Source organism: Marmota flaviventris, chromosome 9, assembly GCF_047511675.1.
Source record: "Marmota flaviventris isolate mMarFla1 chromosome 9, mMarFla1.hap1, whole genome shotgun sequence".
NCBI lineage: Eukaryota > Metazoa > Chordata > Mammalia > Rodentia > Sciuridae > Marmota > Marmota flaviventris.
This window is the reverse complement of record NC_092506.1, coordinates 113631441-113659281: the sequence shown is the minus strand read 5'-3', so window position 1 is coordinate 113659281 and position 27841 is coordinate 113631441. Positions and strand designations below refer to the sequence as shown.

Below are 27841 nucleotides of genomic sequence, written 5' to 3'. Positions count from 1 at the left end.
TCATAATCCCATGTTATATAATAGCTTCCGCCTTGCTTCTTTTAGATACACGCATCTTCCTTAGAACCCTTAGTTGCCAGTCAGATTGCTTTAAAGAGTAATTTCTCAGTTGTTATTAATACCTTGCAAACAAGCTTCTTTTTTATTGTGGGGAGGATTGAGGTGTAGCCTACTTGAACCTCTGTTTTTCTTTATTGGTTTACATGATCCCCGCTTGCTTTTAGTCTTCCAGAAGTTTATCAGTCTTTGGTTTCCTGAGGCCAGCCATACCATTCTATTAGGGATTCATTTTCCCTTTTTTAAACCTTACTAATTTTTCAGAGATGTGGAAGAGAGAGTTGTCTTGGGATGGAAGTTTCATTGCTGAGTTTTTTCTGGCACTTGAGATGAAAATTCTCTGAAGGAAATATTCTGTGAGGCAGAATCTTAATATAATTCCTGTCTGGTGGGTCTCTAGGGAGGTGAGTGGCTGCTATGTGGTCCTTTTCAGGCTGGAAAGTGAAATCTTCTAGGAAAATGGTCTACTACCTCAGACAGTGACTGAGAAGTGGCAGTGCAAAACAGGGCTAATCTCGGCGTATTGAGCAATAATCAGTTAGAAGATATACTAGAAAAAAATGTGCCAAACCAAAAAGATAAAATGTCAGAAATACAATTAAAAAGGATCTTTAAAATCTATTTAAAAAATAAAGGAAATTCTTACTAAAGAACATACAAGAAGTCAGGAACAAATGAAAAATATACCTTTTTCAGAGCTAAAACTATGCAGCACGATAATGATACTAGTTCAAGCTAATTTGAATTTTTCAGGTGATAATAAGAATGCTTTTTTAAAAAACTAGATGATTCATCTTGAAATAAATTGATAGAAGTAAAGAAAAGAAATTGAGGGTAGGGATAGAGGACTTTGTGGGATAAAGTCACAGTAATTAAAATCTGTGGTGCCAGGACATGAGGAGAAGTCACTTTGGGTAGGATGGAAAGCACACACATACCCACATTCATAGGAAAATTTAGCTGTGGTACAGTGAGCTTCCCTAAACCAGTGGAAACATTAAGTACTATTCATTAAATGAAGGCAGGGGGAGATTGGATATACATCTGTGGAAAATAAATAAACCTAGAATTCTACCTCATACCTAGGACAAATGATAAATGATCAGAGATTTAAGTGTATTAAATGACACCAAAACATTTTAAATATAAAACTTGGGAAAATGGAGAATTTAAAAAATTTATATCATATTACACATACATGTGTGTGTGTGTGTGTGTGTGTGTGTATTTTTTCATAGTATTGGGGATTGAAAATAAAAGAGTTGAGGATGTAGCTCAGTGATACAGTACCCCTGGGTTCAATCCCTAATATCACAGAAAACAACAACAACAACAATAACAACAACAACAAAACACCCCAAACTAACAAAACAGCTCTCCATGTTGATGGAAAATTCTACAGGAAATATTAGAAAGAAGCAAGGCTCACAAGAGTACGTAAACACAATAAGGAGTAGCATGTTTGCACATTGTTTTTAGACTTTTCTTTGTATTGATATTTTCTTTCATATATGAGTAATTTAAAATTCTTAAAGAGTATAAGGAACTGATTACTGTGGGAGAAGGTAATTTAATGGGTAGGACAAGGACAGATTGAAGATTATGATGTGATGAAATTTTTTTATACTATATACCTTCTCATGTCTTTTAGATTTTTGTTGCTAAAATTGTAATGCCTACTAAGAATTATAGTATATCAGATATTTTCAGTTCAAAGTGACCAAAATGCACTTCCAACTGACTTCAGCAAACTTTTTTGTCTTTTCACCACAAATACAGCTGTCCCCAGTGTTATAAGTCCTGTTTCTTTATTTTCTAGTAATATTGGAAATATTAGGTTTATGTAAAACCTTATTAACCAGTATTAACTAGCCAGAACAGAGCACCTATATTTTAAAACTCTTAGCAGTCTAATTATTAACATATTCTGAAGTTAGCATATTAGTAGATTACATTCTATGATGCCAGGTAATGGCTTTTATCAGCTACAAATACACTGACACACACAGAAACTTTGCAGCTTGAGTTTTACTACTTCAATCACAGGCAAAACCAGCAGAGAACACCAAGCTCACCAAGTTGGCCATATTGCAAAGAGCTATTCCTCTGACACTCTTTATGAAGTCCAAAAGTGACTAACAAACCAAACTCTCTATTGTCTCTGACAGAACCAATGCCTGTATGTATCTGCCAAGCATCAGACTCTAAACCAGACTTTGACTCATTGTTGCCACCAGTGGGAAATAGCTTATTGCCACAACTGTCACAGGAGCAGAAGCACACTTGATAAAGAACAAGAAATACACAAAACACAGAATGGGAGAATAAAAAAGAGGAAGGTACAATTTTATTGCTGCTTGTAATTTGCTCCAAAGATTAAGAAAAGATGTGCCTGGGATGTATAGTCATTGAGATATAATTCTGGGCAATGTGGTGTATTTCTTCAAAAGGGAATTCACTTGGATATCTCTGTGGAATGTCAAAACTGTCAAGTATAAGTTTTTAAAAGACACGAACCAGAATCTCATACAAATAAAATGAATGTGTGTCAAAGATTCAATTGTTTAAGTAATTTTTTAACAGGAGAAGCTGCAAGATGGAAAGGACCATGATCTTTGTATTTGAGGGAAGTGTTTTTTTTTTTTTTTTTTTTCTGTTTGATTCAATATATCCACCAGGTTCAAGTATGAAGATGTTTTATAGAAAAGTCTTATAAAAATGTATTTGAAACTACAGGACCAATATTTGTCTTTAATTATAAAAGCATACAACAAAAGTTTTTATGGAGTTGATTCATTATTTCATGGCACAGTAATATATAAACATAATTTTTATAACTATTAAACTAATGTGTAGCATTTACCAATAAACTTTTACTTTACACTTATTGAAGTATAACTTGCATATAATAAAGTCTACCAATTATAAATGTACAGCTTGGTAAATTTATACATATGTATGTACCCAAGTATACACCCAAGTAGTAACAACACAACACAATTTAGATAATTTTTCTAGCCTGCCACAAAACCTTTGTCCCTCCTAGTTAGTACCTCTCTCAAACCATTATTCTGACTTCTGTTATGATCATTAATTTTGCCTATTCTTGAACTTCATGTAAATAAAATTATAGCACATACTTATGTCTGGCTTCTGTTGCTCTATATCTATGAAATTTAGCTACTTATTAAAAGACAGCAATAATTCTGTATATTTTGTGAAGAATAGTAAAAGTTAGGTATTGTTGGTGGACATATTTGTTACTATAATAAGTAATTGCATGTACTACTAAGAATATGTTTCATTCTTTTTCCATATTGACTAGATAATCAGTGATCTTGCTAAATTATCTTATCAATTCTGTTGTTTGTAAAGTCTTAGGTTGTCTGTGTACAAATCATGTTATCTTTAAATAATGAGAATTTTTATTTTTCCTATTGCATTTTTATGCCCTTTATTTTTCTTTTCCTTGTTTTTTTTTTTTTTTAAACTTAGTAGGACCTTAAAAGTACAATGTTGTGGAAGACATTCTTTTCTTATTCATGATCTCAGTTGTAAAGCATTCAGCATTTCACTTTTAAATATGTTAACTATGTTCTTAAAGTAATGTCCATTAAAATACTTTTAAAATTCATTCAGAGTGGGCTGGGGATGTGGCTCAAGTGGTAGCGCGCTCGCCTGGCATGTGTGCGGCCCAGGTTCGATCCTCAGCACCACATACAAGCAAAGATGTTGTGTCTGCCGAAAACTAAAAAAATAAATATTAAAAAAAATTCTCTCTCTTTAAAAAAAATTCATTCACAGGTATTAAATCTTACCTATTGAAATGATATGTAATTTTTTTCATTTTTAATAGTGTGGTCAATTACAAGGATTGATTTTAGAAAGTTAAGCCAACTTGCATTTTTGACCAAAACGCACAGGGTCAATATATATCCTTTTTGAATATTACTGAGTTTGATTTGTTAATATTTTGCTTAGGAGTTTTTTTTTTTTTTAGCTATGTTCATGATACCAAGCTGAAATTTTCTTTCCTAGTAATATCTTTATCAACTTTCATTATAATGATTGGCTTCTACTTTAGTCAGCCTTTTGATGCTATGACCACAATATCCAATAAGAACAGTTCAGAGAAGGAAAAGTTTATTAGAGTCTCATGGTTTCAGAGGTACCAGGTCCATAGAAGCCAACTCTTATGCTCTTGGCTCAAGGTGAGGCAGCACATCATAGGGTTAAGTGCCCAGTGGAGGAAAACTCCTCAGCTTTTAGTGGTATAAGAAAGTGGAGAGGAGAAAGGGGCTGCAGGGAAGATGTACCCTTCCAGGGCATGCCCCCAGTGACCCAACTCCTCCAGCCACACCCCACCCGCCTATAGTTATCACTCAGTCCAATCAAATAAGGATGATTAGGTCACAACTTGCATAATCCAATCATTTTACATCTAAATATTGCTGCATTAGCAGGAGCTTTTAGGGGACAGTTCAAATCCAAACCATAACACTTGGCTTCATTGAATGGGTTGATAAGTATTTATTTTTATGTTCCAGAAGGATTTATATAAGAATTTTAATTTTTATTCCTTGAATGTTTTAAACAGTTCATTAGTGAATCCAGTTGGGCTTGGAGTTTTCTTACAGGTTTAATTTTTTTCATAGTTCTGAGAATAAAGTTTTTTTGTTTTGTTTCTTCTTTCAGTTTTAGTGAGTTGTGTTCTTCAGGTAATTTTTTTATTCTCTACTGCATTGAAGTAAAATTGATCATATAATCCTGAGAATCTTTTTAATGTCCATAGACTGTGTAATTTTTTTACGTCTGTAGACTTTCTAGTTATAACTCTTCTGTTTTTTCTTGATCAGTCTTGTTTAGGGATTACTCATTTTATTAGTCTTTCAAAGAATCAACTTTTGTCTTTCTTTGTTTCCTCTATTGTATATCTGCTATTTCATTGTTAATTAAAAATTTTCTTTACATTTTCCTTGAATTAGTTTACTATTTTTTCTAGCTTGTTGTCGTGGAAACTTAGTATATTGATTTTTAAATTTGTGTTATTTCCAGTGTTATGCATTTATAGCTATGAATTTTGCTCTAAATAGTGCTTTAGGTGTATCCCACACATTTGTATCTGTTCTATTTTCAGTATCATTCAGATAAAAATATTTTCTCATTTCCATTGTGATATCATATATTTGATATGAGTAATTCAGAATTGTGTTTCTTGAGTTCTAGACATTGGGAACATATCTAGTTGTCTTCTAGTACTTGATTTTTTAGTGTGATTCTGTGATTGTTACAAAGTATGTAATTCATAGTTTAAATTCTTTGTATTTGTTGAGAGTTGCATTGTCTAGCATTTAATCTCTTTAATGTTTTATGTGAGCTTGAAAGAATGTGCATTCTCTAGTTGTTGGATTTAATGTTCTATTGGAATTTTTGAAATTGGAAAATTGTTTGTATCTATATATCATGATTGTTTTTGCTTATTCTACCAGTTACTGAGAAGGGTTTGTTAACATTGTCAGCTGTGAGTATGGATTTATCTACTTTTCGTTCTTTCAAATTTTGCTTTATGTATTTTAAAAACCATTATTTGTTGCAGTACTGGGGATTGAATCCAGGGCCTCACATATTAGATGAGTGAGGGGCTTCCCAGTCCTTTATTTTGAGACAGGGTTCTCACTAAGTTGCCCAAGCTGCCCTTAAACTTGTGATCCTTCTGCCTCAGCCTCCTGAGGGGAGTAGCTGGGATTACAGGAATGTGCTACCATGCCTGGGTCCTTTCTTTTAAAAATACTTCTTTTGTCTCTGTCTCTATTTCAATATCTCTCATTTATTTCTGAGTCAACAATTTTGACATGTGAGACATTTTATTTAGTTACTTTTATGTTGTCTTGTACAGTTTTTCTCCTTTTTTCTTTTTATAGTTCAGTATAATTATTTTCTACTCTATTCCAGTTTACTAACCTCCCTTTAACCATGTCCATTTAACTCTATCTAGTGAGTTAATTTCAGATAATTTTCAGTCTTAGAATGAACATTTGTTTTTAACAGATTCCAATTCTCTTGTTGAAATTCTTCATCTTTTTATCTCTTTTTACTGATTTTCATATTTTTAAATCTATTTTTCTCTTTCATTTTATTGAATGTATAAATCATAAATGTTTTAAATTTAACTGAAATCTTATTACCAGTTTGTGTATCTCTCTTTCCCCTTGCTTTGCCCTGGCAAGTAATTACTTGTAATCCATCTGATCTTGGACAGGGCTTTCTTTCTATAGAGCAGAGGGTAGTTGGTTGCGCGTCCTGAAACTTTACTTATATGATGTATTCTAGAAAATTATGATTGTTGCCTTTTCTTCTTGTTGGACTGGTGTGGTTCTGTTTATAGCTTAGTACATCATAATAGAAGCTACATTATAAGTAATACAAGTAACAATAAGTGTTGGTGAGGATGTGGGGAGAAAGGTATTGTCATACATTGTTGGTGGGACTGCAAATTGGTGTAACCACTATGGAAAGCAGTATGGAGATTTCCTTAGAAAGCTTGGATGCAGTTTTCCCACTCCTCTGTCTATACCAAAGGACCTAAAATGAGCATACTACAGTGACACAGCCACATCCATGTTTATAGTTAAAACTCACAATAGCCAAGCTATGGAAACAAGCTCGGTGTCCTTCAACAGATGAATGGATAAAGAAAATGTGGTATATAGAAACATGGGATATTACTCAACCATAAAGAAGAATGAAATTATGGCATTTACCAGGAAATGAATGAAACTAGAAAATATCATGCTAAGTGAAATAAACCAATCCCAGAAACCAAAGGCCAAAAATTCTCTCTGATTTGTGGATACTAACCCCAAACAAGGGAGGCCGAGGAGGGGAATAATAGAAATCCTTGGGACTAGACAAAGGGAAATAAAGGGAGGAATAGAAAAGGCTGTAGAATGAATTGGATATAACTTTCCTAGTCTTGTATTTGTATACATGACCAGGGTAACTCCGCATCATGTACAACCACAGAATGGAACCTAAATAGAATAAGTTATACTGTATGTATGAATATTCTGCCAAATATTAAAAAAAAAAATAGACCCTGCAAATGCACCATGGCCATTTTAACATCCCTTCCTGGTAAGGCTCAAATCTGAATTTATTGTGTATCTCTCTGTTTTGCTTTTGTTTCCCCAATCCCCCCCCCACCTTTTTTGTTAAAGCATGACTCATAATGTTTACTTGATATAAGAAAATGTAGATGAAAATTTGCAGAGTCTGGGGAATGTTTTTTCCTCTAAAGAGAGCTAATTTTTCCTCTAGAACTTCTGATCTTGTCAAGGCTTAGTTTTAGACTTATTGGAGTTTTCTTTTCTTTTTTTTTAATTTTTATTTGTCCTTCCTCCTAATATACTGCTTTTGTAGAGTCTGAGTTGAGGGCTCAGGGTTTTTAGTGCTCTTCTATCTTGGCAGGGCTTGTCAACTTCTGTCTTCTCAATGTTGCTAGACTGTTTTGTCTACTAGACTTTTTATTTAGTTTCTTATGGTTTTCTTGGTGTCTTTGACTACATACTTGTAAACTTGGGAAGCTGTTAATGATTTAAGAGGTTCTTTCTCTATAATTCTTTTTTTACACCAACTCCCTATCTGGTTTGATTAACCCTATGTATAATCTGTACCTCCTCAGCCTGCTAAGATTATTTTATTATGCTTGGCTGTCTTTTCTATCATTGATTCAGAAATTTTTTTATATAAAATAATGATTAAATGTGGAATTTACTTTATTGGGCTTTCCTCCTTTCCAAGATTATAATCTTTGGGTGCCCAGCATCTCGGGAGGCTGAGGCAGGAGGATTTCAAGTTCAAAGCCAGCCTCAGCAACTTAGTGAGGCACTTAGCAACTCAGTGACATCCTGTCTCTAAATAAAATATATAAAAAAGGCTGGAGATGTGGCTCAGTGGTTGAGTGCACCTCTGGGTTCAATCCTTAGTACCAAAAAAATAAATTAAAAAAGGGTACAGGGGCAGGGGATGGGGTCCATACCTGTAATCCTAGTGGCTATGGAGACTGAGGCAGAAGGGTCATGCCTTCAATGCCAGCCTCAGCACCTCAGTGAGGCCCTAAACAACTCAGTAAGGCCCTGTCTCTAAATAAAATATGAAAAAGGGATGGGGATATGGCTCAGTGGTTAAGCACCCCTGGGTTCAATCCTTAGTACAAAAAAAAAAAAAAAAAAGATTGTAATCTTGGGAATCTCACTTGGATTGATTGCTTTCCTGTACCTTTGTACAAATAGTTTTATGTGTCGTCCAGCACACAGAATTGTTCTCATTGAGAGTGCTGGTTTAATGCTCTCTGCTCTATAGATTGGTACTGGAAATACCTTATTTCTTCTTCATCTTGCAGTTTTACTAAGCTTAGCACAGTTCTGTAGGTATTGATGCCAAGTAAATAATAGCTGTTGGAAATTTTTCTTGCTTTATATTGTGTTTAATAGTTAAAAATTATTTCATATATATAATTACCATCTATCAAAGAAGTTAAATAGCTCTAAGCCTTATTTTTATCTCCTGGAGTAAATTCAGGTGTTTGGTACATCATAAGAGATCTCTGAAAGCCATAGGAATGTAGGGTTGGTGCTAGCCACTTTAAATTGCTGCTTCTCTTCCTCTTCTTCCTCCTCCTCCTCCTTTTCCTCCTCCTCTTCTTCCTCCTCTTCCCCCTCCTTCCTCTTCTTCTCCTCCTCTTGTTCTTTTTAGTTATACATGACAGTAGAATCTATTTTGACATATTTATATAAACATGGAATATATCTTATTCTAATTAGGATCTCAGTCTTGTGGATATACATGATGTTGAGGTTTTAAGTTCTTTTAAGTAAGCCTAAAATCAAACACAATTTTTCTCCTCTTTGAATTGTGTTTATTGGAAAGATTTCATAGAAATGAAAATTCTTATCAGCATCTCTCGTTTTAATCTCTAGGAAGATGAAGTCCTCAGTACATTCTGAAGAGGATGATTTTGTTCCAGAACTGCATAGAAATGTTCACCCTCGAGAGCGGCCCGATTGGGAAGAAACACTTAGTGCAATGGTAAATCAGTTTTATACATATGTACACTGTACTTATACAAGTAAAAGGAAGTGGGGAAGCATACTCACAGAAGAAAGTGCAGTTTTTTTTTTTGCTTGTTTATTCAGGAAATACTTTTTGAACAAATACTTGAATCAAGTAAAAGGAACTGGGGAAGTATACTCACAGAAGAAAGTGCAATTTTGGGGGGCTTGTTTATTTGTTCAGGAAATACTTTTTGAACAAATACTTGAATCCAGGCACTGCTCTAGATTCTGGGGAGAATAATAGGGTTATAGAGTGGTAGGATATAGTGTGAAAGAATATTGCTGGTTACATAGGGTGGCCACAGATTGCCTCTATGAGGAAGTAAGATTTGAGCAGAGGCCTGAAGGATGTAATGAAGTAAGTACTGTGTTATTTGGGATCACATCATTTTAAGCAATGGAAGAACAAGTTTAAGACTATGACATAGGATTAAAAAATAAGATGGAAGAAACACAAGTAACACAGTGTAACTGAAATTGAATGCTTCAGGGTAAGAAGAGGAGGAGATGAAGTTGAAGAAATGGTTTAAGTAGGTAGAAAGCAGATCCCGTGGTTTCTTGCAGTCCACTGATAAGGACTTCGTTGTGTATGCAGGATTTTAGTCAGTTTTCATGAAACCATAACCAAAATACCTGACAAGAACATCTTAAAGGAGGAAAAGTTTATTTGGGACTCATGCTTTCAGTCACTAGACTGCTGACTCCATTGCTTTGTGCCCAAGTTAAGGTAGCACATTGTGGGGGAAGGGCCTAGGAAAGGAGAGCTGCTCAGTTCCTGTGGGATCAGGAAGCGGAGAGGGAAGAGGCTGTAGGGAAGATGCACCCTTCCAGGGCATGCTGCTAGTGGCCCATTTCCTCTAGTCACATCCCACCTGCCTATAGTTACTACCAAGTCCATTCAAACTAGAATGGACTGACTAGGTTACAGCTCTTATAGTACAATCATTTGAACTCTGAATATTCCTTCAGTAACACCAAAGCTTTGGGAGGATACCTCATATCAAAAGTGTAACATTGAGTGAGATGGAAGCTACTGAGGATTTTGAGCTGAGGAGTAACATGATCTGGCTTGAAATTTTAAAGGAAATCTTAGTTTGCATTAAGTTGAGGGAGCAAAAGAAGAAGTAAGGAGACCACTTAGAAAAGTTGTTATCATAGGAGAGCAGAGTTGGTAACTTGAATCAGGATGGTAGTAAATATAGTTAGAGTTGTTTATTAGATTCTGCATATATTTTAATGGATAAAAACGTGAGCAAAGAAATATGAGATAAATAGATGTCAAGGATGACTTCAATTTTTTTTTGTTCTTATTAGAAGAATGGAATGTACATTTACTGAGTTGCTAGAAAAGTGGTTTTGTTGAAGACTTTTTGAAAAAGTCAACAGTGTTATTCCACAAGATATGTTTGAGCTATCTGTTTAATTTCTTAAAACTTTTTGCGATTTAGGTTTATTATTATTATTATTAATTTTTTTTGTGGGAGAAGACATTTTACATAATTTTGGGTCAAAGTTAGTATCTCTGTCATCAAAATTTAATGTAAATGTTCATCTATCATGCTGATCTAAGAGACTTTTTATATTTCAATTTCTTTTCATTATGATAGGTTCTATAAATACTGATATCAGGTCATAAGCATATGATTTTAATTGAGCATTTTCATCACTTGGAAGGTATCTGTAGGGTTCTGTTTGAGTCTCTTCTTTGTATTTACCTTTTTTGCATTAATCACTTCCAATTGAAGGTTAAATGAAAACTCCTTGATTGAACTATTAACTGGAGTTTGCAATATTAAAATTTATTTTGTACTTGCACTGTGGTCTGAAAAATCCTACTGTGTCTGTAGTTAAGGTTGAAAAATATAATCACTGCAAATTTGTATGGGAATGAAAATTCTCCCTTCTTATTTTAACATTTGATAGCTTGGCAAGTATGTACAGTAGCTTGTGATTACTTATAATTCTAAGAATACTACTTGTCATTCAGATAACTTGATCACAGTATTTCTTATATATAAGCTATGTTTTACCCTGCAATTTTAGGTTAAGTTCAGTGGGAAATATAAAATCTGTAGCAAAAACTAGTTACCAACACACTTTAGTGTTCAGTAGTAGAAGTTAAAAATATGTCAAATTAAGCATTCATCTGCTCCACACAGATTTTTATCAAAATTAGTAATAATGTATCTTAGTAGATTTCAGTTCATGTTACACTGAATTCATGTTTTTTTCATGTTGTTTGTGAGTGTTCTCTTCTGTAGATGTACCATGTTCATAGGGGGCTAACTCTTCAACCACTTCACACTTAGCATTGCCTCCTCACTAACAACTGAACCTATTAAGAGTCAATGAAAACCATTTTAAATCATTTACCCTGTTTTTCTAGTTGGCTATTGATGTTACTACCAATGTTCTCAACCTTTTGAATAACTACTCTCACCAAAAGATTTATATCGTTAAACCAGTTTGTTTTTTCTGGATACATTTCTTTGACTACTGCTATAAAACATAATTCACCATTGGTAAATGGCTTTCCTTGCTTGACGATGAAATGTGTTACTTAGAAATTTGATTAGGTTATAATGTTATCATTTGGTGCTTTTGTGAAGAATTCTGCATGGTGATGTACTCTGTTTTAGAATTTTAAAAATTTTTCTGAGTGTTACTTTCCTCTGAGTGGAGAATATTGTGATGAGTGCATAGTTTAGTAATGTTGATGTATCTATCTTCTATTCTTTTAGCATTCCTGGAATGTCACTTCATAATAAACACAGTGCTTTATCATCTAATTTGATAACAGGATAATTGATATTACTCTGTTCATTACAAGTGTGACATTCAAATTCCACTTATCTCTTCTTATTTTTACATGATGTGTTTGTATTATTAATTTTTTAAAATGTGGTACAGCAATACATGTGGAAACTGAAACATTCAGTTATGATTTAATACTGCAGTTTATAGTGTGTCAGGCAGCAGTGTAAATTAATGAGAATGACACATATGGTCTTTTTTGCACCTACTCATCTTTCTTATTATAGCATGAAAGTGGCCATAAATATACATTAAAAAATGAGCGTGACTGTGTTCCAATAAAACTTTATTTATGGGTACTTGATATTTGAGTTTCATGTAATTTTCACCTGCCACAAGATACTCATTCTTCTTTTGATCCCCCCCCAAAAACATTTGAAAATGTAAAACTACTTTTAGCTTTGAAAATGTAAAACTACTTTTAGCTTAGGGCTTTATGATGAGGACAGGCGGTGGGCTGTATTGCCCTAGTTATTTGGTCCCTTCTTTGTCATACATTGTAACTTAAGAGATAGGCTTAAATTGAAAGGCTTCCCTAAACCTTCTAGGGAGAAATTAGTTTTATTTTTCTTCTCATACTATGCTGTTCATATCTGTAATATAATACTTAACTCATTGTATTAGTATAATTAATCATGAATTTGTCCATCTTCCCACTGGCCCTTTGGGGAATGGTAGAGATCATTTTGTATTCATTTTATTTGGTTAAAAAGAGGATATAACCATGTCTTTTATACAAATATAGAATGAATACATGCCAAAGATATTTAACTCGTTAATTAATGAAGGAATCATTCAGGTGTTAAAACTGGTTCAGAGATCTAGAGCACCTTTTATAGATCTATGTGCTAAAATACATGCAAATGGATGCAAAACTGGTCAGTTCTGCTGAAAATAATTTGCATTTCTTATGTATAGAAATTACTTGGGTTATTTTTATCAGTTTTCTATAGTTCAACTTCCATCTCCACAGAGTTGTAAATAGTCAAAAGACAAACAAAATCCCATAACCCTTATTGATTCAGGTAATCCCGAAGCTGCCACCATTCCATGAAAGGATAGTCAGAATATTTTTTGCCCATTTAAACATATTTCACAATTTTTCTCTATAAATTTTATAACCTCTGCCAAATACACTGAATGAAAAGAAACTTCACACTATTTTTTATTTGGTGGTTTGTTCTCTTGTATTAAAATGCATGCAGTATGTGATATTGTTGAATTCCATACTGATTTATCTAAAGCAGCTATGGAAATTATTGTTTATATCAAGTTTTAATGCCTTGTTATCTTCTTATTTTTACATTGCAATTTCTTCATGTGTAAGCTCCTTGAGGAGCTGTCATCCTTCTTTCATTAAAGAAAAGAAGTATCACAATCAATAAAGAAAGCATTCTCAGGTTACAGAAAGTGTATAGGAAAGGATATAAATGAGATTATAAAGCACTATTTTACTAACGTATCTCTAGAAAGTTATGTTCATTTTAAACACTAAGTAATAGCAGAGAAAGTTTGGGACCATTCTGTGAATAATAACAAGTGAAATATCACTTTGAGAGAGAAATTAATTCTTTTTAAAAATATTTTTTGTTATACATGGGCATATATTTTTATTTTGTTTATTTATTTATTATGTGGTGCTGAGGATCAAACCCAGTGCCTCACATATGTGAGGCAAGCGCTTTGTCTCCGAGCCACAAGCCCAGCCCAAGAAATTATTTTTTATTTGGTGGTTTGTTTTTATTTATTTATTATGTGGTGCTGAGGATCAAACCCAGTGCCTCACATATGTGAGGCAAGTGCTCTGTCTCTGAGCCACAACCCCAGCCCAAGAAATTCATTATTAAGAGAAACTCACATAAAATGTTTCCCCAAAACAACTCCATGCAGCTATTTTTTGAGTGTAGCAAAGTTGGGCGTGGTGGGGCATGCCTGTAATCCCAGCTGTTTAGGAAGTTGAGGCAAGAGGTTCTCCAATTCAAAGCCAGCCTCAGCAACTTATTGAGGCCCTAATTTACTCAATGAGACCCTGTCTCTAAACAAAATACAAAAAAGGGCTGGGGATGTGGCTCAGTGGTAAGTGCCCCTGGATTTATTCCCCAGTACCAAATAAATAAATAAATACATAGGACTTAAACGTCAAATTTTTACTGCTTTGTATGTTGCAGCTAGAATATTAGTTTTTTTTTAAAATATACGTTATTAAAAGAGAACTAGAAAATTTGAATTTTAAGAGTGTAAGGAATTTTATATACAACGATATTAAAAATCAAAACAGCAATAAAATCCTAAAATAGGGCTCTGCCCTTTTGTGGTTTATGATTAGGTATTCTTCATAAATCTGTAATCAAATAAGTATTTTAAGAAATCTAAGCCGGTGTAGTGCTGTGTGTCTGTAATTTCATCTATTCCTGAGGCTGAGGCAGGAGGAACACTTGAATCCAGAAGTCTGGGCCAACCAGGGCAAAATAATGAGAACCTGTTTCTTAAAACAACCCCCCCCAAGAAACAAACAATAAAGAAATCTAATAAAAACTTGTGGAGTTTTTCTAAATTACTAAAAGTAAATTATTTTCAACTATTTAATATTGAAGTCATTCAGTAAGTACATAGTAGGATTTTTTTTTTTTTTTTTAAGTATCAGGGACTAAACCCAGTCAACCACTGAACCATATCCCTAGCCTTTTTTTTTTTTTAAATTAAAAAAAATTTTTTTTAAGACAGGGTCTCACATCACAGGATCTTTTAAATAAATAGTAACATAAAAAAATCTGAAAAATATATGTGTCTAAGGCTCTTTCACGTTTTGATCATTTTAGGGCCATCATATTGGTGTTTCTGTATTCATTTTATTTTTAATATTGAAAATGGTTTAGTAAAGACTGAGTTGCATGATATGTGTATGCATTGGTGTTTCATAATATGTGTGGAAACTGAAATGCTATTCAGTTAGGATTTAATAGTGTTGTTTGTGGTGTGATAAGCAGTGTGAATTGATGTGAGTGCTTTTCAATGTTCTCAGAATGGATCCTGCTAATTTAAAAAAAAATTTTTTTTTTGGTTCAGTGCAGTTTCCTTTTTCATCATTAAATTTAGTATGTGGTTAGAGTTCAGGTCTAAAACCCAGTCATGTTTGAGCACATAAAGTTATTGATAAATGGTTCTGGCTGAAAATATTTAGTATGCTAATAACTGGAGTCATGAAAACAAGTGATAAAATTTAAACTTCCAGATTATCAAAAATTTTTTTAAAGTATGGAAATTGCCACTGCTCAGCTTTGTCAACTCTGTTTATACCCTGCAAGTGCTTCCCCCTACCACACATATGCATATGCCCATACTCAAACTCAGTTACTTCTGAAGATTACCTCCTGAAGATTTTCAACCCTGCTTCTCTTATTTCCTCCTCAGCTGGTGTCTGTACTCTATCTGTATGCTTCCTCTCTCCCAGTTCTTTGCTGTTATTGCTATGCAGATGATGTCCATATTCATCATATTCTTAGTTCTAGCCCCATGAGCATTCATTTACAGTAGAGGATTTGTAGCAACCATGAACTACAGATTTTCACTGATCTCATCTCTGCTCTTCCCTGGAATGAGTCTCCTTATTTAACTTTACAGTTAAAATTTTTGTTTTCTCAAATGTGCCAAGCATTCTTTCCCATCAGGGCTTTTGTATTTGTGTTCCTTTGCCTAGAAAATGCTTTCCCCATATTATCTGTAAGGCTTGTTCTCTCACTTCTAGTGGGTCTCTGTTCAGATATTAAGTGCTGCCTTTACTTACCATCAAACGAACTAATAACCTGCCCTTCTTTCTCTTTCATACTCTGCTCTAATTTTCTCCATAGTATTTACACATACTGAATATTTATATGATTATTAGCTTTCTCATTAAGTTACAAGCTCCATCAGGACAGAGACTATCATGTCTGGTTGGTTACTGCTTTCATCTCTGTGACTGTCACAGTAAATTATCAGCAAATATTTGTTGAATAAGTGAAATTTTCATTCTTTATACAGATTGAAGACTTCATTTTCCTTGAAAAATGCCTTGTCTTTTCCTGCTTCTTTATTTCATTTGTTGGACATTAATATGAGCTTTTTAATTTCTTTTCCTTTTATTTTTTTTTTACAAAAGTGAGGCAATTTGTACATTTTTCTCAGATTGTCACAAGTGGCCATTTGTATTTGGCCACTTCCCACTGTATTGCTTATGGCCAAAAGAGGAACTAAAGTTGATAGAACATGGATTATTTCTTCCTGGATAATCTTGAAGAAATATTGTGTTTATTGCTCTTTGGACAGATAAGTATCCACACTCTATAATACTTAGATTGATTTATTCTATCATCAACTTATAAAAACATTAAGTTCCGCCTTTACTTACCATCTTAAACGAACTAATAACCTGCCCTTCTTTCTCTTTCATACTCTGCTCTAATTTTCTGCTCTAATTTGGAGTTTGCATAAAAGAAAAAAATCTTTGCAAATGTTCTGAAAATGAGGATCTTTAGCATTTTTATTATAGTGTGATGTGTAATAGTGTATTTTTGATTGATGGGTGATTTTTTTTAATATTGATTTTTTTTAGTTGTAGTTGGACACATAACCTTTATTTCACTTATTTATTTTTATGTGGTACTGAGGATTGAACCCAGAGTCTCGCACCTGCGAGGTGAGTGCTCTACTGCTGACCCCAATCCCAGCCCCTTGATGGGTGATTTTTAATTCAGAGGAATTGATGATGTTTATCATTTTACAGTCTATGAAAGCTGAATGTTTTATGTACTGTTGCTTTGTGAATAGTCACAAATGCAATCATTGCTTAATAATCAAAGTCTGGGTTTTGGATATTTGCCAGTACACTCAAAGCTGTTCAGTAAACAACTACAAACCTTCCTCTACCCCATCCTCTTCCATGGTGCATCCTGTGCTGGATGAAGATTGTGGAAATTCTCTGGTGTGAATCAAGTAGTGCTGATTATTGAAAATAATTAATGCAATATTGAGAGTTCTAGAGTATATATAAGTGAATTGAATGAAATTGCTAATTTTACAGGTCAAAAGTTTTGGAAATTAATGGTTCCATACAATTAAGCCTAAAATCTGTTGAACTGTTGAACCAGTGCTTAAACTTATTGTCAATTAGAGAGAAAACTACATTTCACATATTATGCTATATAAGGCTTAAGTGAGCTGCATGTTACATGTATGAGAGAATTCATTGTATAGCTTTAAATTTTTAAAAAAATCTTTGTGTTTTTAGTTGAACATGGACACAATACCTTTGTTTTACTTATTTATTTTATGTGGTGCCAAGGATCAAACCCAGTGCTTCATGTGTGCAAGGCAAGTGCTCTACCGCCAAGCCACAGCCACAGCCCCTAAATTTTTTTTTTAAACTTACAAAATATTCAAGGAAAAAAACTGTATAAAATATACGGTTGGAGGAATATTGCTTCTTATAAGTCTTGAGCAACATGGGTTAGATTAGAATCTCACTATTTCTTTAATAGAAATTTTGCCAATTAACCATCTCATTCATTTGAGGTTCTTACTTTTTCTGTTCGTACTTTTATTTCAGAATTTATATTTTATAGTATATGAGTATTATGCAGATTTTATTAATAGATCTAGTGTATAAAATTATGCAGTTGTAAAAACTGATCAGCATCATTTTCTAGCAGCATTGAAGACTGACAGTAATCTGCCTTAATAAAGTACCTATAAAGATAATAGTACACTATCTTAAATTTTTCTAGGAACCTTTCTATAAAATGTGTGATAAAAATCACAGGCATTATTGGAACCAAATATCTTCGGAACACATGGAATTCTTTAATGATCAGGGCAAATGGGAATGAGGTGAAAAAAAGGATGAATTTCAATTATAGAAAAAGTATTTCTGTATAATTTAAAAGTTTTACTAGTTGGGCACAGTGGCATATAATCCTAGCAGCCCAGGAAGCTAAGACAGGAGGATTGCAAGTTCAAAGCCAGCCTTAGCAGTTTAACAAGGCTCTAAGCAACATAGTGAGATGAGACCCTATCTCAAAATAAAACAAACAAACAAAAACAAAAAGGTTATTGATGTGGCTCAGTGTTGAGCCTCCTGAGTTCAATCACCAATATCCCTCCACCCCAAAAAGGTTTTGCTAATAATGTAAGTGTGTTAATTTTTGGTTGGTAATCTAGCTATTATAGTCTAGCAGAGAAGCTATAGTAATCATACTAACGGTGCTTACTAATAAGTTTTCCCAAATTATTTTAAGCATTGCTTCTGAATAATTTTTCCCCTGTTGTTAATTGGTCTCTGTGAGGAGATATTTTCTAGTAGAAGTAAACCTGAAGATAACTCTTACTGTAAAAGAGCTAGTTTTATAATCCTTTTTAGAAATCATATTTGTTAGTTTCTTTTACTCTGATCTTCTTACCTTTTGTTCCCAGTCAAAACAGAATTGGATAGGAATAACTATGTAGTTAACTTATGGGTATTTTGTATACTTTCTGAATTATTCAGTGATTTAAATCTACCTGTCCCCCTCTTTGATTCCTATTTCTGGTTTTTAGCATTTCTACATTGGTGATCCTGAGTAACTCATTGGAGGATGTATTCCTGGGCCCAGTCTGTAGTGCACAGACATTAAAACAAGAAATATACCCCTCTTTGCCACCATTTTTTAGTGCAGAGATCTTGAGTTAAATTACTATCTTGTTATCAAGTATGATGTAGGTCAATAATGATGAAAAAATATGTCACAAAGATATTCTTTAAGGTTCATTGTAGTGATACTGTTACTTATAATAATAATATAGGTTTAGGAAATTTATCTTTTCTATGGTATTGAGATCATTATTATTAAAAATTTTCCCCATTTGTCTCTTTCTTGGTAAGGAAGGAGTTGACACTTAGAGCAATTATAATTTAAAAGTTTCTATAAACATAGGTCATGTCAGAGATTCCTTGATGTGTTTCCTGTGGTTAAACTGGTTGAGCATAGAAATGGGTGGGCCTGTCATCTTTTCGTGATAGCATAAATTTTGTATAAAAACTTCACTTATCTGGTTGATCCTGTGTATGTGTGCAGTTCTGTGAATATAAAGACAGCTCATACATTTTTTTCCTGTTGTTGTTTATTGTGTTTTGGTAGTTTAAGAGACCAGAAAATTCCCTGTATCTTTACATTCTAGGCAGAAATGTCCCTTTTCATCATAATTATCAATAATCATATTGTATATCACTAGTCTTAAAATGCTTTGCCCTCTGTCAAATGTTGAATACAAGTGATACAGATAATGCAATAAATGAAATTTGAATCTGCTGAAGAGAATAAAAGTGAAAAGCGTCCAAAAGTCATCATTTTCTCCCTCTGGCTTATTTTAAGATGTTCTTTGCTAGTGTTATATACGAAGATGACTTTGAGTATGAATGGGGCTTTCTGTTCCTTGAAGGACAGGACTTTCCTGGACCACTGTGGTAGTAGTATATTTTTAAATTGATTTAGGTGTCCTTTGTGAATGGTTATTCCAGGATGTTATTGTCGATTTTCTGTAGCAATTTCAGATCCCTCTTAAAAAAAGTTCTTATTTTGGAGAGAGAGAGAGAGAGAGAGAGAGAGAGAGAGAGAGAGAGAATGTGTGTGTGTGTGTGTGTGTAAAATGTATATATGTTATTTGGCTACTATTCCTTATCAAAATATGAGGGTATTTTATATAAATTAACCTGTGTTATATATGTAACTATTTCTTCAGGTTTTAGTAATGAATGTCATGGATCTGGGGTTGGCATTTTCTGCCATCCTGATCTGTTTTCTACTGCCAGAAGCTGATCTCTACGTTTCTGATTTAAATCCTTATATTTCTGAATTTCTTGTCAGTGGACTTATGGTGAGGTTTGGCAAATAGAAGGTGCTGGTGGAAGAGGAGGGTAGGAAGAGGAGATTTCTCCTTCTCTTTTTCTGATTTGAGAAAAAGAATTTCCAGGGTGGTTCTGGTTTCCTCAACTTACTGATAATTTGGCTCAGTGATTAACAAAAAATCTCTCTTACTATTTAACATGAATACATTTTATTATGGAAACTTTTTTATTCTTGTTCTTTTTAAATTGACTATAAATGTGAATATGCAATTTTGCATATTGGAGTTATATAGATTTATCTAATCTCATTTATTTATGACAAGTTGTTAGGCGTATACAAATAGTTTCTGTAAGGTAATCTGCAAAGGAAAAGCTTGCTTGCTTTTTCATTCTTTTCTCTTCCCTTTCCTCTTTCTTTAGCTCTGCTTCTTTTTTAATTATTATTTGTTCAAAACATTACAAAGCTCTTGACATATCATATTTCATACATTTGATTCAAGCGGATTATGAACTCCCATTTTTACCCCGTATACATATTGCAGAATCACATCGGTTACACATCCACTTTTTTACATACTGCCATACTAGTGTATGTTGTATTCTGCTGCCTTTCCTATCCTCTACTATCTAGCTCTGCTTCTTAATCAAAACAAACATATAGAATATGCAGAAAAGTGAAAAAGAGTCACCCATATAATTCCATTTCGTACAGTGATGGCATTACATTGGTATATTTCCTTTAAGGCTTCTTACAATGCAGAGTTTTAAAGATATATAAGCATGTTTTTCTTACATAGATGTCTTCAAATTGTTAATTTTCTTTGTTTATATCACTTGTTGATATATACCCTTTTTCCATATGTCTGGGAATATGATTTTTTTTTTTTTGGTGGTGCCACAGGGTATTGAACCCAGAGATGCTCTACCACTTAGCTATATCTGCAGCCTCATTTATTTTTTATTTCAAGATAGGTCTCATTAAGTTGTTCATGCTAGCCTTGTACTTGTGAATCCTTCTGCCTCAGCCTCCAGAGTAGCTAGAATTACCTGTGTGTTGGAATACAGACATGTTATGAGTGGTAAATATGATTTTTTATGATTGGAGCAATGTACAGTTTTGTATATCCTTCTTTTCTACTTATAAGCATTCTACCTTATTATTAAGGTGCTGTAATACAGAGAGAACTGAGTATTCTTTGTGCATCATGGAACATGTCATACATAGGTAAAAGGAGTCAGTGGATTCACTGGAAGGAAGAGATTTCTTGAGAAGACTGGCTGTGGACATAGTATAACGTCACCTTAGAAAGGGGAATAGAAAATTATATTTCCATTGAGAAGAGAATTCTGCTTTCCTCCCCTTAAAGGATAAGAACAATTGTATTGAGAATTGCAAAGTGAGATAGAACAGCTTATAGTTTGTATGTTTAGAATACAGAGTTGTAAGGGAGAGAGGAAAGTTGGCTGATATACTGAGTCAGATCTGGATCCTTTGCACTGGTGACCTATCCCTATCCCACCTGCAGAATCTGCACTTTCTTCCAGGTTTTGCCTTCAAATGTGAGCAGCTATATCTCTGCAGGAGGTTTGGGAGCATGAAGTCAGTACATTCAGTGGCGTGCTGGAGGCAAGAGCTTCCAAGGTGTGGCATCATGGTCCTGGGAAAAGAGTTCTGATTGCGTGAGAGGTAAAGGCGCATGCAAAGCCTCAGATCACTCAGGAATTCCTATGGTTTTAGAGGTCCACCTTGATAATACTTGTTTTCTGTTGCTATATAAGAAATTACAAATTCAGGGGCTAAAAACAATACCTGTTTAGTATCTCTGTAGTCTGTCCAGGCTGAACTGGGTTCTTTCCTCAGGGTCTCATAAGGCAAAAATTAAAATTGTCCACTGGATTGGGTTTTCATTGGAAGGTCTGTGGAAGGATCTGCTTCCTGCATCATTCAGGTGGTGAATGTAGTTCCTTGTGATTGAAGGTCTGAGATGCCTGTTTCTTTGCTGGCTCTCAGTGGTGACCCATTCTTTGCTCCTAGTGGTGTCCAAAATTTCTGCTCATATGGCCCTCTCTGTCCTCAAAGTCAGTAGCAACCCCTCGTGCTTTAGATCTTTGACTTTCTTTTTCTGTTACTGGCTGGAGAAAACTGTGCTTTTGAAGTTTTGAAGTGTGATTAGAGTAGGTCCACCCAGGTAAATTTTGTATTATAAGAGATTTAAATTACAGGTGTAGAAACACTTCACAGTAATACCTTGATTGATTGTATAACGGGGCCTGGGAGAGAATATGATTTAGAATTTTACCGATGAGTGTTGTATATTTTTTCTGATATTTAGGCTTCATAATATATCTATATTATGTGTTGACATTTGTTGGTAGAAATTAGAGAGACTCTAGACACTTTAGATTCACTAATAATCCATGAAACTGATTGCTCAGAAGAGGCGGGGGAACTAATTTATGTAAGCAGTGTATTGTTGTTGATATTAAATGAAAACAGTAATAAACATTTAATGATTATAAAACACCATGTAAAATAGGACATTTACTTTCTGTTCCTTTAACTAATAGGATCCTGAATTTGTTATATATTTTTCAATTTGATGAATTTCTTTATGATGAGGTTTACTTTTTCTTTTTACTATTATCTTGCATGGAATTACTCAGAGTATGGAGATCCCCAAATTATTTGCCCAAAGGATTTAATAATTCTTATTTTAATCATAAATGTTTAGTGTCTTTTGTGCCATATCTTTTCAGTCTTAGAAGTTGTTAGTCTCATGTTTTGATAAGGGAAAAATATCTCTCATTGTTCTATTTTTTCACTTTTTAATTTCATTATCTTTGAATAGTTTACGTGTCTACATTAGACATAGTAGTTTAGTGATAAAAATTCAATTTAATTCAAATACTATGACTAATGTACTATGTAAATCAGTATTTCTTTCTTGGTCTCTGTTGTCTCAACCATGAAATGGCTGAATCACATGTCTTGCAGCCCTATGATTATTCATTAACCATGCCACATACCCCATTTTTCCCCCTTAGTTAAAAATCTGTAATGTTTGCTGTTCTGTTAATACTTGTCAATATGGAGTTTATAGTACTTTTTAAATTTTTTTCCCCTTTTTTAGTTGTAGATGGACACAATAGCTTTATTTTATTTATTTATTTTTATGTGGTGCCAGGGATTGAACCCAGTGCTTCACATATGCCAGGCAAGCACTCTACCACAACCCTGGCTCTGAGTTTATAGTAATTTGAAGGAGGTAGTCATATATGTAAATAATATGGAGGGGCTGAGGACTGTGGGGGTGCTGATAGTAGAGGTTGCCAGCTTTCTGGTTCTGTATCAGAACACCAAGCATTAGATTATTGCTATATTACTTTGTAGTTACCCAGTCAGTGTCAGTGCTTTACTTGAATATGGGATCAAGTGAATAAGCAATTGGAGAGATTCTTTGAAGATCTGTACTAGTGGAGGAATGGTCGGATTTGGGGAGCATGGTAAGGGTTAGAGAACTGTATAAAATACTGCCAATTCCTTTTTCTGGAAGTTTTCCATTTCAAATTATGTTTTCTTGAAATGGATGAAATTGTCTCTATGTGGTTTAACTTGTTTATAGGGAAAAAAATGCTTCCCTTGTTATAGATGCCATATTTTTCAAGATTGCGGTAGTTTTTCACTGTAGGAATATAATTTTGGCTTATATTAAGATTGTGGTATTCTTTCAGATCTCGTTACCTAGATTCTTGTCAAAATGTACTCCCTACCACTATCCTTATGTAACGAAGTTTTGAAAGTAAATTGAGGACTTTAATTTTTATTCTCAATGAACTTCACATTCATTTTAGTTTGACTTTGCAGCTTATTAAAATCTCTTTGAATTCTATTACTCATGATATTAGTATTTAGTATCCCTTTCAGTTTTCTTCTCTATGCCATATATTTTTGTCTTTCATAAAAATATGAGAAAGTTAGGGATGAAAGAGCCCTGTGACTTGCCACCTTCTTCCTGTTGTATGTTAGTTTGCAGTAGTTAAACACTTATTTAACAATCTTTGGTATTTAATGAGCTTTCAATTTAACTGTATTAATGCTGAACTCTCATGTATAGGTATATTACAGAGGACTCACTTACAGGCCTTACTATAATCAAGATTCAGTACCTCATGCATTTGTCACTTCTGTTATTCTAGCTACTTTATTTAAACATACACATGCACACACACATAGGCACACAATAGATATGAGTAAGGGCTTCAACTTAATTTGTTTGATTTTATATTTGTGTCTCTTATTTGGAAAACCTTAGATTTTAGTGACATTAAACAACTCCTTGTTTACTTTAATTTTTTATTTTTTTTTAATAATTTCAAAATAATGCCAATAATACCGAAGACAATTTGTTTCATCTCCAGGCTATATCATGTTAGGTATATATCCTAGAGATGAAAGTAAGGCCAGTACTCTGCCTTACTGACATTTGAGGTAATTACTTTCTGGGTACATAAGCCACTAAATTATAAATAGGTTCATTAGTTTTATTTGGTTTATTATTTTTAGGGACTGTTCTTTTTTTCCATTTTTATTTTATTTAAATTTACAAACATTTAAGACATTTTCATGGCCTCCAAATCTGACCTTCAAAATAAAGCTTTTTGAATAAGATTATTCAGGCCTACCTTATCTTCTAGGCCTATCTCTTTCTTTGCTTCCAGGTTAACATTTTAAATTAGTGTTTGCCTTATCTTCCCTTTAAAAAAAATAATAGAACAGATTTTTTTTTTTATTTCCTCTTTCTTTTTTTCTTTTTGGTCTGTGCTAGGAATTGAACCTAGAGCCTAGTGCATACTAGGTAGACATTTTACCACTGAACTAGGCCCTCAGACCCTTGTATTTAGTCTCTTTTAAAGGTTAACCTGGTCAAGACTATTCCATAGCAATAGACTGAAATCTTCCTCATTTATTTTATAGTTTTGACTATTCCATTGTGTAGATGTAGATGCAGCATCTGTATTCAACTGCTCCTTTATTGATGGACAGCTATGTTATTCCCATTCTTCTAGTTAGTACAAATAGTCCTGTGGAAAATAGCTTTACATATCTGCCATTTTGTACTTTTGCTAATATAAGAAGACATTGATAAACAAAAGAAAACAAAACACCAGCATTATTTTGGTAGGATTTGAGACAGCAGAGGTAAATGTTTTTAATTTACCATTCTTAACCAAAAGTCTTGCTAGACATTCTTTTTTTTTTTTTTTTTAATTTGTACTTTTTAGATATACATGACAGTAGAGTGATTTATACATACAGGGAGTATAAATTCCTGTTCATGATGTGGAGTTACACTGGTTGAGTATTCTTATATGGACATAGGAAAGTTATGTCTGATTCATTCTGATGTCTTTCTTGTTTCCACCCCTCCTCCTTTCCCTTCATTCCTCTTTATCTAATCCTATGAACTTCTGTTCTTCCCTCTCCTATCCCCTTTATTGTGTGTTAGCATCTGCATTGTCACAGAGAAAATCCGGCCTTTGGTTTTATGGGATTGGCTTATTTCACTTAGCACGATAGTCTTTAGTTCCATTCATTTACCAGCAAATGCCTTAATTTCATTCTTCTTTATAGCTGAGTAATATGCCATTGTGTATATATACCACATTTTCTTTATCCATTCATCTATTGTAGGGCAACTAGTTTGGTTCCGTAATTTTTGCTAGACATTCTTATGAACAGATATACTGAGTTTTTTTCAGATAATTTATCTTATCTATTATAATTATTTAATGTTTTCCCCCCATTAATTTTAATTATAACTAAGGTTGAATGATAATAATAGATTTTCTATTCTTAAATTGTCCTTGAATTTGTGGAACATTGAATTTGGTTATAAGTTTTTTTTAATAAAATGATGAATTTGGTTTGCTATTTTATTTAGGATATTTTATGCATCTTCATTTAGTAATTCAGCCTGTGATTTTCTACTCTCATGCTGTTGTGTTTTTTCTCATTTAATTTTTTCATTTACTTTTTTACAGATGTATTCCTTACATACAGAGAAGTCACAAATCCTGTATGTATAACTTGTTGAATTTTGCTTATGTTTTCTTCTTATATGACCATCACCAGGAGTTAAACAAAGAACTTTCCTTGAAATTCAGAAAGCTATCTTTAATGCCTCCTAGCCAATTAATACCTTTCCTGTCACAGATAACCATGCTCGTAAATATGGTGTCCTAAAAATGTACAATTTGTGTCTAGATTCTGTTATGTATATAATAGAATTTCATTTTGGGTTTGGAGTTCCTGTGGTGGTTATTTATCTTCAAGCATTGTTTCATATTCTTGATGGCTATTAAAATATTCCCTTACAGATGTGCTCATTCAGATCTTACCTTTTTCTTTCATTGGGTTGTCAGTTTTTTAAAAAAAAATAAACTATCATCTGATATTTGTGTTTTCAGTTTCTTCTTCTAGACTCTCATTTGTCTTTTCATGAGGTTAATGACTTCATTTAATAAACAAAAATTCTTAGCTTTAGTAAAATACAGTTTATTAATATACTTTTTTGATCAGGGTTTATTTTTTTGTGTATGTACATTTAAGAAATCTATATGGGTGCTGGGGTTGTAGCTCAGTGGAAGAGTGCTTCCTAGCATATGTGAGGTGCACCGAGTTCAATTCTCAGCACCACATATAAGTAAATAAAAACAAAGGTTTGTGAACAACTAAATAAAAATTGTGTGTGTGTATGTGTGTGTGTGTGTAAAGGAATTTATGTGTACCCCAGTGTTATTAAGGTATTTTCTAGAAAAACAGTTTCACCTTTCACCTCTGATCTGATGTGTATAAGGTGAGGGTGGGACAAGATTCATTTTTTTTCCATATAGAAATCTGATTGACTTAGTGGATTTACTGAAATAACTGTCTTTTTTCCCCTGACAATTGTAGTGATTTCTTTTTTCATAAATTAAATAACCACATTATTGATTTCCACATATTGAATTTTCTCTTAATTGGTCCCTTTGTCTAGATTTAGGCCAAAACTCAACTATCTTAATTATTATAATTTTATAGCAAATCTTGACATCTGGTAGAGAAAGTTTTCCACATTTGCTGTCTTTTGATATATTTATGTGATTTCCCCCTACATTTCCATATAAATTTTTAGAATGAGTGTGCCAATTTCACTGATGAATCTGTATATAATTTTGAAGGAGAATTGATTCTCTGACATAATTGCATTTTCCAATCTATGCTAGTCAGGTGTGTGTGTGTGTGTGTGTGTGTGTGAGTGTGTGTGTGTTCATTTAGAGTTTTTAAAATTTTTGAACAACACTTGAAATTTTTAGTGAATAGGTCTATTTTACTTGTTCAGACTGCTGTTACAAAATACCTTATACTAGGCAGTTTATAAATAACAAAACTTTATTGGTCACAGTTCAGGAGACTGGCAAGTCCAAGATCCAGGTACTAGCAGATTTGAAGTGTGATGGGGCCTGTTTCTTATAGACGGTGCATTTTATGTGTCCTCACATGGTAGAAGGAGCCAAGGGGATCCCCAAATTCTCTTGTTTAAGGACTGCATTCATGAATGCAGAATGCTTATGATCTGATTACTTCCTAAAGGCCTTATCTCTTTGTAAAAAACCGTTACCTCAGAATTAGGTTTCACTGTGTGAATTTTGGGGGGACGCACACATTTGCACCACAGCAAGGTCTTTCATAATTGTTTTTACATAATATTTCTTGTTATTTGATATTTTCTTCAATTCTGTTGTAATTGATTTTGTTGTAAAATTTTATTTTTTGCTTGTTTGTTGATATCATATAGAAATGTACTTCATTTTTGTATATTACCTTATGTTTACTGACCTCAACATATTATTTAATTATATGAGTTTGTAATTTCTTTTGTATTTTATGTGTGCCTAATCTTTAGTTTCTTTCAATTTCCTGATTGTGTTAGCACTCCAAAATAATGTTGGTTAGATG

General features: G+C 33.4%; 1 protein-coding gene across 5 annotated transcripts in view; it reads left to right on the top strand.

The window, feature by feature from the left end:
- Positions 1-27841, top strand: part of Arhgap32 (Rho GTPase activating protein 32) — a 288193-nt gene that overhangs the window by 112018 nt on the left and 148334 nt on the right. For 4 of the 5 annotated variants that reach the window (XM_071616860.1, XM_071616861.1, XM_027945492.2 and 1 more), the window contains exon 2: positions 9036-9144. In XM_071616860.1, coding sequence (XP_071472961.1) covers positions 9040-9144 — 105 coding nt within the window. In that variant the 5' untranslated portion in view covers positions 9036-9039. Of the gene's footprint in view, positions 1-2350; positions 2397-9035; positions 9145-27841 lie in introns of those variants that run through there. The other variant, XM_071616862.1, reaches the window with a different exon arrangement.